At 42.2% G+C, this 12,257-nt stretch overlaps 1 protein-coding gene across 5 annotated transcripts in view; it reads right to left on the bottom strand.

Moving 5' to 3' along the window:
• Nucleotides 1-1,790: 1,790 nt before the first annotated feature.
• LOC119178093 (uncharacterized) overlaps nt 1,791-12,257 on the bottom strand; it is a 29,499-nt gene continuing 19,032 nt past the window's right edge. For all 5 annotated transcript variants that reach the window (XM_037429255.2, XM_075888726.1, XM_037429256.2 and 2 more), the window contains exons 6-8: nt 10,767-10,988; nt 3,849-4,016; nt 1,791-3,529 (exon numbers count right to left, since the gene is read on the bottom strand). In XM_037429255.2, coding sequence (XP_037285152.1) covers nt 2,324-3,529; nt 3,849-4,016; nt 10,767-10,988 — 1,596 coding nt within the window. In that variant the 3' untranslated portion in view covers nt 1,791-2,323. The remainder of the gene's footprint in view (nt 3,530-3,848; nt 4,017-10,766; nt 10,989-12,257) is intronic.

Here is a 12,257-nt window from a genome sequence, read left to right as displayed (position 1 = left end):
GGAAGGGACAGAGGTTAATCCCTTCTTCCCCCACCTCGCTCGTTAAAACTGCCGGACTTCAAATAAAGTCTCATTCGTTCATTCATTGAATATTCAAAGCCGGAATATTTGCACAAGTCCACATCTAATGCTTCAATTCATCTCTTTCCGGGCATTAAATAAAGAATTGGACTACAATCGTAAACTTTCCCCCACATCCATTTAGCACGCAACTTTTCAAGTCAAAACGGTTAAAAAACTGCAACCTCCCTCTACTACAGGGGTCTCAAACACGCAGCCCGCAGACCTTTCGCTAGCAGCCTGCGGCTTCATGAGCAAGATAGTTTTATCCCCTTGCTAAATAGTACTCTCATTTTTTTTTTTCTCGCCCATTGCCATTAGTGAAGGTTTGTTGGGTAACCTGCAAAAACAGGACTGCTCTCTGGCATTTTCTTCATGAAGCACCTGATGAGATCACCATGAGTGGAAGCATAACCATGGGACAACATCTCCAATGCTCAGAATTGGCATATTGATTTTACTCATTCTGGAGATCATTATGGATGTTACTCAAACCTCACACAATTCACTTCAGAAATGACTCATAGATGATCTATTTGGGAAAGGCATTTGTCTAAATTCAACCAAAATTAGGTAAAATTTTGTTCAAGCCACACGTCCCCCCATGCTTCCTCACTCTAACCTACTTCACTGTCCCAGCCCTTGCGGCACTAAATTTCCTGAGTGTTGCCCCCCCCCCCCCCCCCCCGGTGAGGCGAGTTTGAAGTTTCCAATTGAAGCGAAATTGAGGCCCCCTGATTTACAACAATGTTTTCGGAGTGTGCCATCGTACCAGGTTCTTATTAACACTAGGAAACACTAAGCAAAGTACTGTATAGAGACAATTTTTCATAGAGCACTGTACTGTGTTAAGGGCGAGCTTAACATTACCACCACCTGTTGATTTTTTTTTTCTTTCGGTTACGATGTGATAAGTTGACAGTGCACTCAAGGAAAGCAATGTCCAATTGACAAGAGCCATGTTATTCACAAAGAGTTCATCACATTATGCCAAGTGATCACGCTTCACATGTTGATGCACTTTACGTACATCAGGGCATGCACAAATACTGGAATAAAAAACAACAAAAAATGCATAATAAATAAAGTACATGGTTATATTACAATGACACGCAAAACATTCATGACAAGGTAAAGTCACAAGCACAAATATTCAACAATGCAAAATGCTGTCAGTACCAAATGCAGCCAATAAATTACTGTTGGGCAATGGCAAAAAGAATACTATAGTAGCTACCACAAATGTATTATGATGCTGGTATCATCACTTGCCGCTAAGGTCCGCTATACACAGTAAAAACGTAGCAAAAGCAGCAAGAAAGCAGTGCTCAACATACTCGGGGCAGATTAACTACGTATGTTCGAAAGGACCTTCATAACAGTCTGGAAATGCTTATTCTCCCACAGGAAGCTATAGCTACGCGACGGTGAAGCAATAAATGCATGCGTTATAACCTGTTGCGGAAATACTATGTGTAGTTCTTCTGGGGAATTAATGGGCAAGCAAGCAATTGGGATCACCATTAGGAGCAAGAAAAAAAAAAGCTAAGATAGTGCACCACAGGTGCAGGCTTTTATTCAAATACAGTGCAAAGTGTACTTGAGCACAGCTTGGTCACGGTAAGGTCGACTGCTGTGCTCTTTCATGACCACTGCTTTGGTCATCCTTGACAGCTAACTGCAACAAATTTTGAAAAGAGAACAAGGGCAGGGTGTCGGCAATGCCATGCTCTACATACTGACTAGTGAACACACAAAAACTTTCAGCGAAGGACAGTGCATATTTAGGGACACGGTACACCCTCCCTTCCCTTATGGCACTGTAATTTTTGCCACCTTTCTGTAAAGGAAGCACACACGATCACTGGAGAACCTTGTAATCCTGCTTCAAGTAAATGTAAATATGTATCATCTTTTACTAGATATCTTGTAGAAATTGAACTGCAAGCGGCCCAAGGCACAAAGCGGAGAAAGGAATATCTTAATTTGCTTCTAGAGAATATGGTCCTTCCCCATACAGACATACACAATAGGCCACTGCAGTTCGCTAAGGCAGTGCAGCATAGTCTTCACCATGCCCTATCACGATCCAGAGGGCATTATAGTGGTTGAGATTGGTCTTCGAACAGAGTTTTTGCTTCAAACGTATGTGTAATGTAGTTCCCCAATTATTGTCCTCGTGTAAATCAATCAATGAAGTGGAGAAAGCTGGCCCTTACTCTATTACATCGTTGCTGAAGTTGGGAACACTGCTATCCTGAAGTCAAGTTTCCTCACGCCTCTCCACCGGAGAGCCAGGTCGTTCTTTCACTGCATCCAATTCCGTCACGGTTAACGTTTCATCAACAGGGTCAATAGAGTTGTCAGCTTTCACTGCTACAGGATTTAAGTTAAAGACATAAGAATTTGTTGTGCCTTGCTTTGCACCGGGTGACGCCTCTTCAGCCCCACTGACCTCAGAAACCTGCATTTGCTGAGGGGTGGTCACCTCACGGGCTACTGCCATGGCACTGTTTACCGAAGACTCGTGCACTTTGGCGGAACCTTTTGGTTCCTGTGCCGTAGCACTTGGTTCAGCTTTACTTGAACCTACGTAATCAGGCTCTGGTTCTATTTCTCTTACTTCATACTCTTCCGAATCATTTTCTGCAGGGTTGGAGTAAGAAAGGTAGAAATCTGTAAGGCCTCTTTGCAAATGATGTGATACTGGTTCTGAGGTGCTGGGCTTAGCATTCACTTTCTCGGCGTCTTCATTTGCCAGCCCGGAGACAACCTTCTTCGACTGCACTTCAGAAGAACCCGAGTGGACAGCATGAAGCGACACACAAGGAGATGCATCTTGAGAATTCTTTCCAACAGGAACGGTGGCCACACCGACGCCTTCATCGGAGATGCTACGCGAAATACACTTGGCATCAGTCTCCAATAATACTTTAGAGGAGCTACCTTGCGGAGGAGCGGTGTTCCCTGGAGGATGTGGCATCGGCTTCTTTAGCTCGCCATTTTGGCAGTTGGCATCACTGTGTTCTTTCTGCAAGGCGGCATCCTTCTGCAACTGGTCAGCCACCCTAGCCAGAAGAGATGGTTTGGGTGCCTTGGCAGGCTGCATGTTTTCAGATGACTTGCTCCCCGCTCTGATGGCGCCCTCTTGGGCCTTGTGCTGGATGACGTTCACGTCGCTCTTAGATTTGGGAAGAATGCCCCTCGAGCTCGCGATCACGGAGAGATTCTCAGCAGACAATTTGTGATCCATCGGAAGCAGAGGTGGCGACAGGGAACGCGGCGGCGTCTGGCAGCCAGCAGGAGTGCTCGGTCTGTACGGCGAGGTGTCTCGGGACATCGGTCGTCGGGTTCTCATCTTGGCAGGTGGTCGGAACAGATTGCATACTTCCATATAATGCGAGGATGCACCCGGAGCAAAACCATCGTCATCTGTGTCCAACAAGGTAGCGCCATTTTGGTCTGTCTCCTATTAGGGCGAAAAGAGAGAGAGCCCTCTCAGCCTAATGGCTGGTCTCGAGGTTTTCGTCGTTCCACTTCTTGCTGCCGCGCTACGTTGTCAGCAAGGCATGCTACGTTGCTCTTTATCAGAATGACCTACAATAAACTGAAACACTTTTTCCCTATTCACCCAAGTGCTTCCTCCTCGTAACCCTCAAAGTAGTGGTGCAAAATTTAACAATTAGGGTGGTGTTTCAAGAATACAAAACTTATATGTACCAAAGGACGCTGAAGCGTACAAAATAATCTTTAGCAAAACACAGAAAAGAATGCAAATAGCAACTCACCAGCCTTCCTTCCCTGCCAAAGAGTTCCAGGAAGTTGAAGATGAATTCCCTTGACTTTTCTTCCCACTTCTGAAGGAATTCGTGCCTTTTTCCTTCTAAATTCTGCACTAGCTGTTTGCTCTTGTCTTTTAAATCATCCATCTTGTTCTGAAGCAAAAACTTCTTTTCCTACAAAGAGAAACAGGAATACGGAAATGTTTCGTTTCCAGAAAAGCATGCCACGCATTATAGCTTTCTTTGCTCTGTTTTCCTAGCAAGTTGACTGCATCTTTCACACTTTTTTTCTTTTTCTCACAACAAGCTTACATAAGTAATGAAAAAAGGCTGAGGTGCTGCAGTACAAAGGTTGAGCCAATGTGAACTGGATGCAGTCATCATGCACACTGGCAAAGCAGTTTAATTATTATTTGAACCACTGTATTAGAATGGCTGGAGTAAAGGTTTCATTTATGCAAATATGTGAACATGTGTGCAGTCATCAAAAATGTAAATATTTAAGGTGACAGCATGTACACTGCCATATTCAGCCATAAGTACATTTTCTTTTTTCACTTGCAGTCAATTTATCCATAAACAATCATTGCAGATACGACAATCACACACTATGCATCAAAATTAATGCAATTCTGCATTACTCCCAAGTTACGCTACCATATCTATATAACGACGACCTAAAGCTTGTATGTTTTACTTTGTTTTTATGTCATTCGCTAACTACCAACTCACACTTTTCAGTTCAAAATGCACATATCTGTTTTCCCTCTGTGCCTTTCGGCATTACTTAAAACTATAACTTTAGAGGAACTTTGATGGCTCGGAATAAAAAAAACAATCTTTTTTAGAAAGTAGCTTTCCTTAAGTGTCGGTAAAAGAAACGTGTAGTGAAGCTTAGTGCACACATGACAACGTTACAAATGTTATACAAATGCATTGTAGAGGAATAATGGCCGGTACAAAAAGCATGCTATCTATTTGCAAAAGTCAGATCCAATGAGGTGCACTACTTTGTACACTCTTCATAGAGGGCTGCCTTGTACACTCTTCACGTAGAATTATAGTTTCTTGTAGTCACAGATACTAAAAAACTTTTCACAACTTAGAAAAAAACAACTCTAAACTCTCTGTAGATTCCTTCATTTATGGGTAATAAAACTCGAAAGACTTGTCAGAAAGAATGTCAACAAATGTGCAGTTTGCATGTACCAGTATGACAGCATGTTTTACATATGTAGTCTGCACATTGTAATATCAACCAAGTGAAGTGACTTCAGTCACATTACCATGCATGAACATGAGCGAGCAGGCCCTCGGTATTCTGTTGCTGTGCATCTCACATGCTTTAGAAAATGAGCAGCCTATTTTGAGTGCCTACAACCATCTTGCAAAAACTGTACAATGCACATCCACTGTATCTGTTTTTTCTAGCATCAAGAAATGCTGACAACATGAGATGGCAAAAATATACACACATATATACAATATAACAAGAATTTGAATTTTGAGCCTCAGACCAAATAGACAGCCATAAAGAAGTAACGACAAAGCTCATCACAAGATTCTATCTGCACTAACATTCGAGCTGATTCAAATACTAATTCTACACTGTATAGCCTTAGCATCACCAACATCGACAAATAAAAGTGTGACATGCCTTCTATCAACTGAGCAAAAACATGCGATTATAAGGCTCTCAAAGAGCCAGTTGTGACAAGACACTATTAGAAAACTCTATATTTTACAATGCCTTGGTATCAACCGATGAAAGCATGACATGCCTTACATCATCTGCGCAAAAACATTCGATGATAACGCTTGCAAAGAGCCAATTCTGAACTCATCATCCTTTACGTCGACCACGCCCCTTTCAAAAATGAGGCTGAATCATACTTTGTAGACATTAAGTTTTTTGTTTCCCCATTCTTCACAGAATACCTGTTGCAAAAGGGTCCTTGAGGTACATTTCATAAATAAACAAATAAATATTCTTTTTTTTTTACGGAGTAATGGCTTGTGCAGACCAAAGGGCTCATCAAAGGGAAGCTTATTATGTTATTCAAATTTACAGCTATTCTCACACATGTAAAAATAAAGTCTACTAAAATCAGTATTTCATTCCCAGTTCAGATTCATAATAATAATAGTAATAATAATAATAGTCATGTAATCTTTATTGCTCATTTTATCAAAAAGTAGTACACATATCAGGCCTGCCAAAGCCACATAGAGCTTGAGCAGCAGTGCCTGACAGCAGCTAAAAACGGCAATCTTTGAACTTGAAACATCTGCTTATATGACAAAATGAAATAAAATAGAAACAGCATGGGCAAGAGAACAACCACTTCACTTATGATGATAAATAAATGATTCGCCTGAGATCCTTTTCAAATTTGTATTAAGTCTGGACACGCAGTACACTTGGAGGCATCTTATTGAAGTGCAGAGGAACGCAGCAGCCTCGTATTCTTTTTCCCTACCTTGTGTTACGCCTCGGTACTAAAATGGGTAATGACATTGGGACGCCAATAACATGGAGGAACATATTTGGTTTTGAAACTGTCGCTCCAAAAGTGCCTAAGCACTACACTTTCCAATCGTTAAATGTAGAGCAAGTGGGTATGAGCTTAATCTGAAGAGATTGGTCACTCATTTAGCTTGTCAGAGCGATATCTCATGATCTCGTGCAAACACAGCTGAAGTTAACTTTTGTAACATAAAGACCGAACTGTATCTCAAAGTGCTGAAAGCACAATTCGGATATCCTGCGCAGGAACTTATGATCAATCTTTTTTATTTATTTACTTAATACTTTTTATTGTAGTCATGGCACGTAACGAGTGTACCCATAAGCAAACCAAATAGCACTGAGAACAGCCGCTGTAGTACGAAATTCTCTCGTTACACGACTACGGGCCTCCCCTATCGCATTCAGCGCATCAGGTGCATTCTCCTCAAGAAGTGCTCCTTTGGTTACAGTGATTCTTTTTCATGAAGCAAGTTTAACACACTCATCCTCTTTTGTGATGGCCGCTTTGAGTAAACAATCTAAGTACATGAAATTTGGTTTTATGGTGGTAGAAAATGTATTTTATGATTGGTCACGAGTAACAACTATGAAGCAAAAAGTCTAGGTTGATTTGGAGTTGTTCTTTCAAAGTAGGCAATAGCAATTTTCACTTGACCATATCTTCGCTTTGTTGCCAAAATTTGAGCAAAATATTTCTCCATAACCCTTCTCATTTGCGAATTTGTTAAAATCCGTTGAACCGAGATTCAAGCTATAAAAGATAGCTTCAAGCTTTGTATGGTATGTCGTAGGTCTCAAAGCATAAGTGTCCACAAAACTTTGATATTTTGCATCTGTTTGTAAAGTTGACTGGCGTCTGCACAAGGTTTGTCATGAATCTAGATTTCTCCTTTCTCTACAAAAAAAAAACCCTTTATACCCTGATGTTTTTCTCATCACAGTGTTCCTCCAAAGTGTTTAATAACCCCATAGCTTCCGAGGCATTTTTTCAGAAACTAGGGGTGTGCGAATAATGAATTTTAGAATCAAATTGAATACAAAGACAATAGTCATGACACTGGATCAAGAACAAATATGAATGGAATAGTTTTCGAATAGAACAACAACAATTGTCAAAGCAGCCCCAGACTACTCTGGTGACAATTTTTAAGAAAGCCCAAGAATGTCACTTTTTATTAAGAACAAATATTCACAAGCTTTAGCAAAAACAATACAATTACTAAGAACAAAAAAAAATGCCCCTATTATTTACACTGAAGGAAGCTCTTATACTACAGCAAACAGAGCCTTCGAAAATATTCTATAACTACAGCGTGAAATACGGCAGTGAATACAGCATTCAATGAGGCACTCTGTCAACAGCCTCTTTGTTGACAACACGCGTTGCTGTTGGTCAGCAACTTCTATGAAACCTGCTAAATAAATATACTGAGCATATTTCATGGGTCACGAATGTCATGGTAATGCCTAGATGTCAGATCATGTCATGTCCTATCGTGAATTGATGATACTTCCTTGAGCTACTTATTGTTTGATCAATATTGCATTGGTCGTACCGCTAGCATTAATACGTGGGCTCTATGCACCTGGGCAATTCGCTGATGAAAACACGATAAGTTACCCCTCACTGTTCCAACGTCTTGCTTACACGAGCATTTTCAGATGTTTATCATATAAAAAATATTTAAAATACTCTGTATTTCATGTACACACTAATTCTAGCACCAATCAAATAGAACACTTTCCAGCTCGTTATTTCAAGTTTTTGTATTTTCCCACAGCCCTACTGGAGACAAAAACAAAAATTCACAACCATCTGCTGTTCGCTTTGATCTAACACTATAAAAAAAGCGATTAGCATGCAAATCGCAAAAGAAATTGCTTTACTCAAAGAAAAACATCCTCAGAGAAGCCACCAGGTACAATTCACTTGAAAGGAGCAGCGTGACACTCGCCTAGATGAGAATGCATACCGCACTCGCTACACCCAGCACAGTGCTATTCTGCTTACTTTTGGGTGAGCCTTTGTACATTTAATTTTGATCCGTTCCACAATATATAGTTAAAGTATGATCAGAAATCTGTTTGCAGCATTACATTGCACTTATGGCATATTATAGTATCCAGCTATCTCATAATATAAACTTTCAAAGGGACACTGAAACAGTCTTGCATTTGCTAATTTATTGTAAGTTCCGTATGCGACCTCTTACAAGATGCCGATGATGATTTTTTTTTGCGATTTTCCATTAAACAAACGTGCTATAAGCGAGCAAACTTTTACCAAGAGAGCGCTCCCCTAACGTGCGCGGAGTGCAGGGGCGGGGCATGGGAGAAATAGACAGGTGGGCAGGCGACGTCATCGAAGAAGCGAGCTACCGGCTGCCTGCGTCGCTCAGTCAGTTCAGCTTGCTCACTTCGGGATTGTGTCTTCTCTTTCTGGCGTGGTCTGCTGCCTAGCAAAGCATAAGTACAGCCAGTTCATTGGAATTTCTTGCCATTGCACCGTTCTCTTCTTCTGATTAGAGACTTTCACCATCCGACATGTTTGTGCGTGGTCGAAATGGACTTGAATGCCGAATCACTGCACGGCATATTGCTACTGCAGCACTTTCGGTCGCGATAAGCACAACTTTTTTCAGGATCAGAAGATGGCTGCAAAATGGACCGCTGCAGCTAAAAAAAAAAGGCTTCGCGAGAAAGTCACTGGTATCAAGTGGGTGCGATTGAACAGCGACGCAGTTCCTTCTGTGTTTCCACAACTGATCAGGTGAAAATAAAAACTGAGGCAAGGCTGTAAAGACTACTTATGTGCCATAGCAGCATGTAGGTAGTTGTTGAGCACGCGTCTATGGCAGCCATGACCAGCTCACTGTGCTGCCTTTCTTCTGTGACGCCCACTTCGAATCTTTATGGAAGGCATGGTTCGCGAGCCATTACGCAAACACCAATCATCGTAGTTTTTCTGGATCCGAATCCTAGTTGGCCACGATCTCCTTGTTGCTGCGACGGCTCGTGATTGCACCTCTAAAGAATATTCATCAGAGCCAGTCTTGATCACCAATAAAAGAGACCCTGTAACACTGGCACTTTATTTTGATTCCGGCATGGGTAATATTTTTCCATCAAAATCCAAAATGATCGATGCATTGATTCAACAAGCACTCATATGATGAGCCAGACATTATTTAATCACTACCGTAACATTCAATCACTGCCAAAAGCCACCACCTGAAGCATAATCATAGTCCAAGCTGTCCGTGTAGCAGTGCTTAATCTAAATAAAGGCTTTCTCGATTTCGATGATTGCATGTGGGACACTGACTCATTGAATCCTTCTTGTTCGCTGCAAAGGGCAATACAGACTGCATCAAAAATGCTGCCCTCTGAGCAGTGAAATACACGAACAGCTGATCTTTCTGCATGATGCTCACGTGTAGCACGCACTGCGCCAATGCGGGGCTAAAAGCGAGTGCTGATGCTGCTGTTCCTTATCGGATTTATTATCTACGGTTGAACATATCATTCGTATCAGTTATAAGACATACATCTTATAAGTACCAATCTATGTTTCCAACGCGGGTGAAGGTGGCTGGTTGGGACTCCCTTTCTTGTGCCACATTATCGGCACTGATATAGCCTTCAATCATCGCTCTAACACTGGCGACCGACTCGAACGTGTACAGATGTACAGCGAACTCCCACAGTTTTCCGTACTAACAACAATGACCCAATTTCAAGAAATGAACCCGGCATTGCCTGCTGGCGAGCATAGCCAGCTGTCCTCACCTTCCTGACAATGATGTCATAGAGCTTGGACCAATCACAGCAGTGGCGAGACTGGGCATGACAGCCGCAGTGCCTGTTGCTTGTTTTCGGCAAAATAAAGATATATTTGTGTTGGTTTATGCAAATTTTAGGCTTGATTTTCAAGTTTGCTGCACGAAATACATATCGTGACACCATAACCTTGTTTTTTTTTAAAAGAAGTGCTTCAGTGTCCTTTTCTGCAGAAAATAGTTCCTCCTGCAGTCTCTAAAAAACAAGAGAGGAGATAGCCTTGCGTAACTCGTGTACTAGCTGAGCTTCATGAAAAAGTGTTGCATATTTCACATCTGCACGAAAAACTGAACTAGTCTATTTAGGTTTGCACATAAAATACGCCAAAATATCTCCATCGTCCCCCTTTCAGTCATATTGATATTGTACATGCACACAACCTAGGTATGTTTCTTGTAGCCAAAGATCATGAGACCTTAGCAATTGTACTATCCATTGTACTTTATTTGGCAACAGCAGTCATACAGGGATTGACATACTGTTCCTGTGTTGGCAAGCACATGATACTCAATTCGTGCACAGACCTACAAGGATGACAAAAATGCAGGGCTTACATTTAAAAAGGAGACATTCATGTCCCTAGCAGAGTAACCCCTGGCGAGGTTTCGCCTGACGTACACGTCGTAGTCTTTGACAATCCTTGCAACTAGATCTGACGTGGAGATTCCATCTGTCCTTTGAGTGGCGAGAAACATGCCCTTTTCCTTGATAAGCTTGTACACATCTTCTTCATTGCCCATACAATAGGGTATCTCATCGTGTGCAACAAAATCAATCTGGAAAAAATAAAGAAAACAAGAAAACACAAACTGTTAAAAGGGCCAGTAAACAGCTCTGAGGCCCAAAATTTTTTTAAAAAACATATATGTGCAGTTTTTCTTTGCGAACATGCTGCCGCAAGAATTTTGCGAATACATGCTATAAGGAAGTTACATGGGTTAGAACATCGGTCTAAGCTGGTTTCAAATTTTCGCACAGCCTCGCCCCCCCTTCCATAAAGGGGAAGGTGTAGCCCATTGTCGTGACTCCGCCCACTTTGCCAACCTGACACCACGTCAGTGGTTTACGTCATCGGCGAACTCGATCAGTCGCAACGCACTTCCACTCGCTGCAAAGCGTGATTGTTTGTTTACAGTTTGCCGCACTAGCCGCGGGTCAACCGTGTGCGTGTAAGTTTCAGGTGCAAAGTGTCGACCACAAACGATCAAGTCCCCAACATATGTTGCTGGATGGCCGATTCACTTCAGCCACGCAGGGCCCCATAGTGAGGCACCCGGTGCCGATGCTTTTCTGCTGCCCAGTCATTCGATTTGCAGCCGATGACAGAGCAACGCTTTTTACCTGTGTTGCTCATGTCAAGGGCGAAGTACGTTCGTATGTGCGCACAGGCGCTGTAGTTGAGCATGGAGTGTACACGTGCACGCCACAACTGCGAGGCTGGTTCTTTCACCACAGTGCCAAGAAACAAGGGGCAGTTTCGTAGCTGTGGGTGGGAACAGGAACTGACGTTGACTTCACTACTGTTTTTTCACACCTTATTTAGACCAATCGGCGAGCTGCTTTGGTGAGCTGCGTGCTACGTCAGGTCACCGATCGCTGAGTCGACGTCACTGCGCAAGCAAGGGGGTCAGTCACGCATAGAAAAGATGCGCGGGAATTGTTTTTTGAAATAGAGGCTCAGGGCAGTGCGCAGCACTGTAATAAATATTCAGAAAATGTGATCGCTGCGGTCTAATCTACGAATTGCCGAGCTTGTATAAGGGGGTGTGAAAAAAAAGGCGGAGCCTGTTTACTGGCCATTTAAGAGGAAGCACCAACAGGAACACCAGTGAAATGATAGGTATCCCTTTTTGTATTCTACAATGAATGCGCACCAGTGCATGCTCAGAGCAGAGTATTGCACTTAAGACATTTGTACATATCTGTCTACTGAAATTAAAGTTTTGCTGTGTAGTAGTTCCTTTATTTTTCCTGTGATTGCAGTTTAATTTTACTGGCCAGTATTGTACTTCTTGCATCGTACTGCTATCATAGCAGTGGTGGAA

The sequence above is a fragment of the Rhipicephalus microplus genome, chromosome 1 (genome assembly GCF_043290135.1).
Source record: "Rhipicephalus microplus isolate Deutch F79 chromosome 1, USDA_Rmic, whole genome shotgun sequence".
In the NCBI taxonomy this organism is placed as follows: Eukaryota; Metazoa; Arthropoda; class Arachnida; order Ixodida; family Ixodidae; genus Rhipicephalus; species Rhipicephalus microplus.
This window is presented reverse-complemented; position numbering and strand designations above follow the sequence as displayed.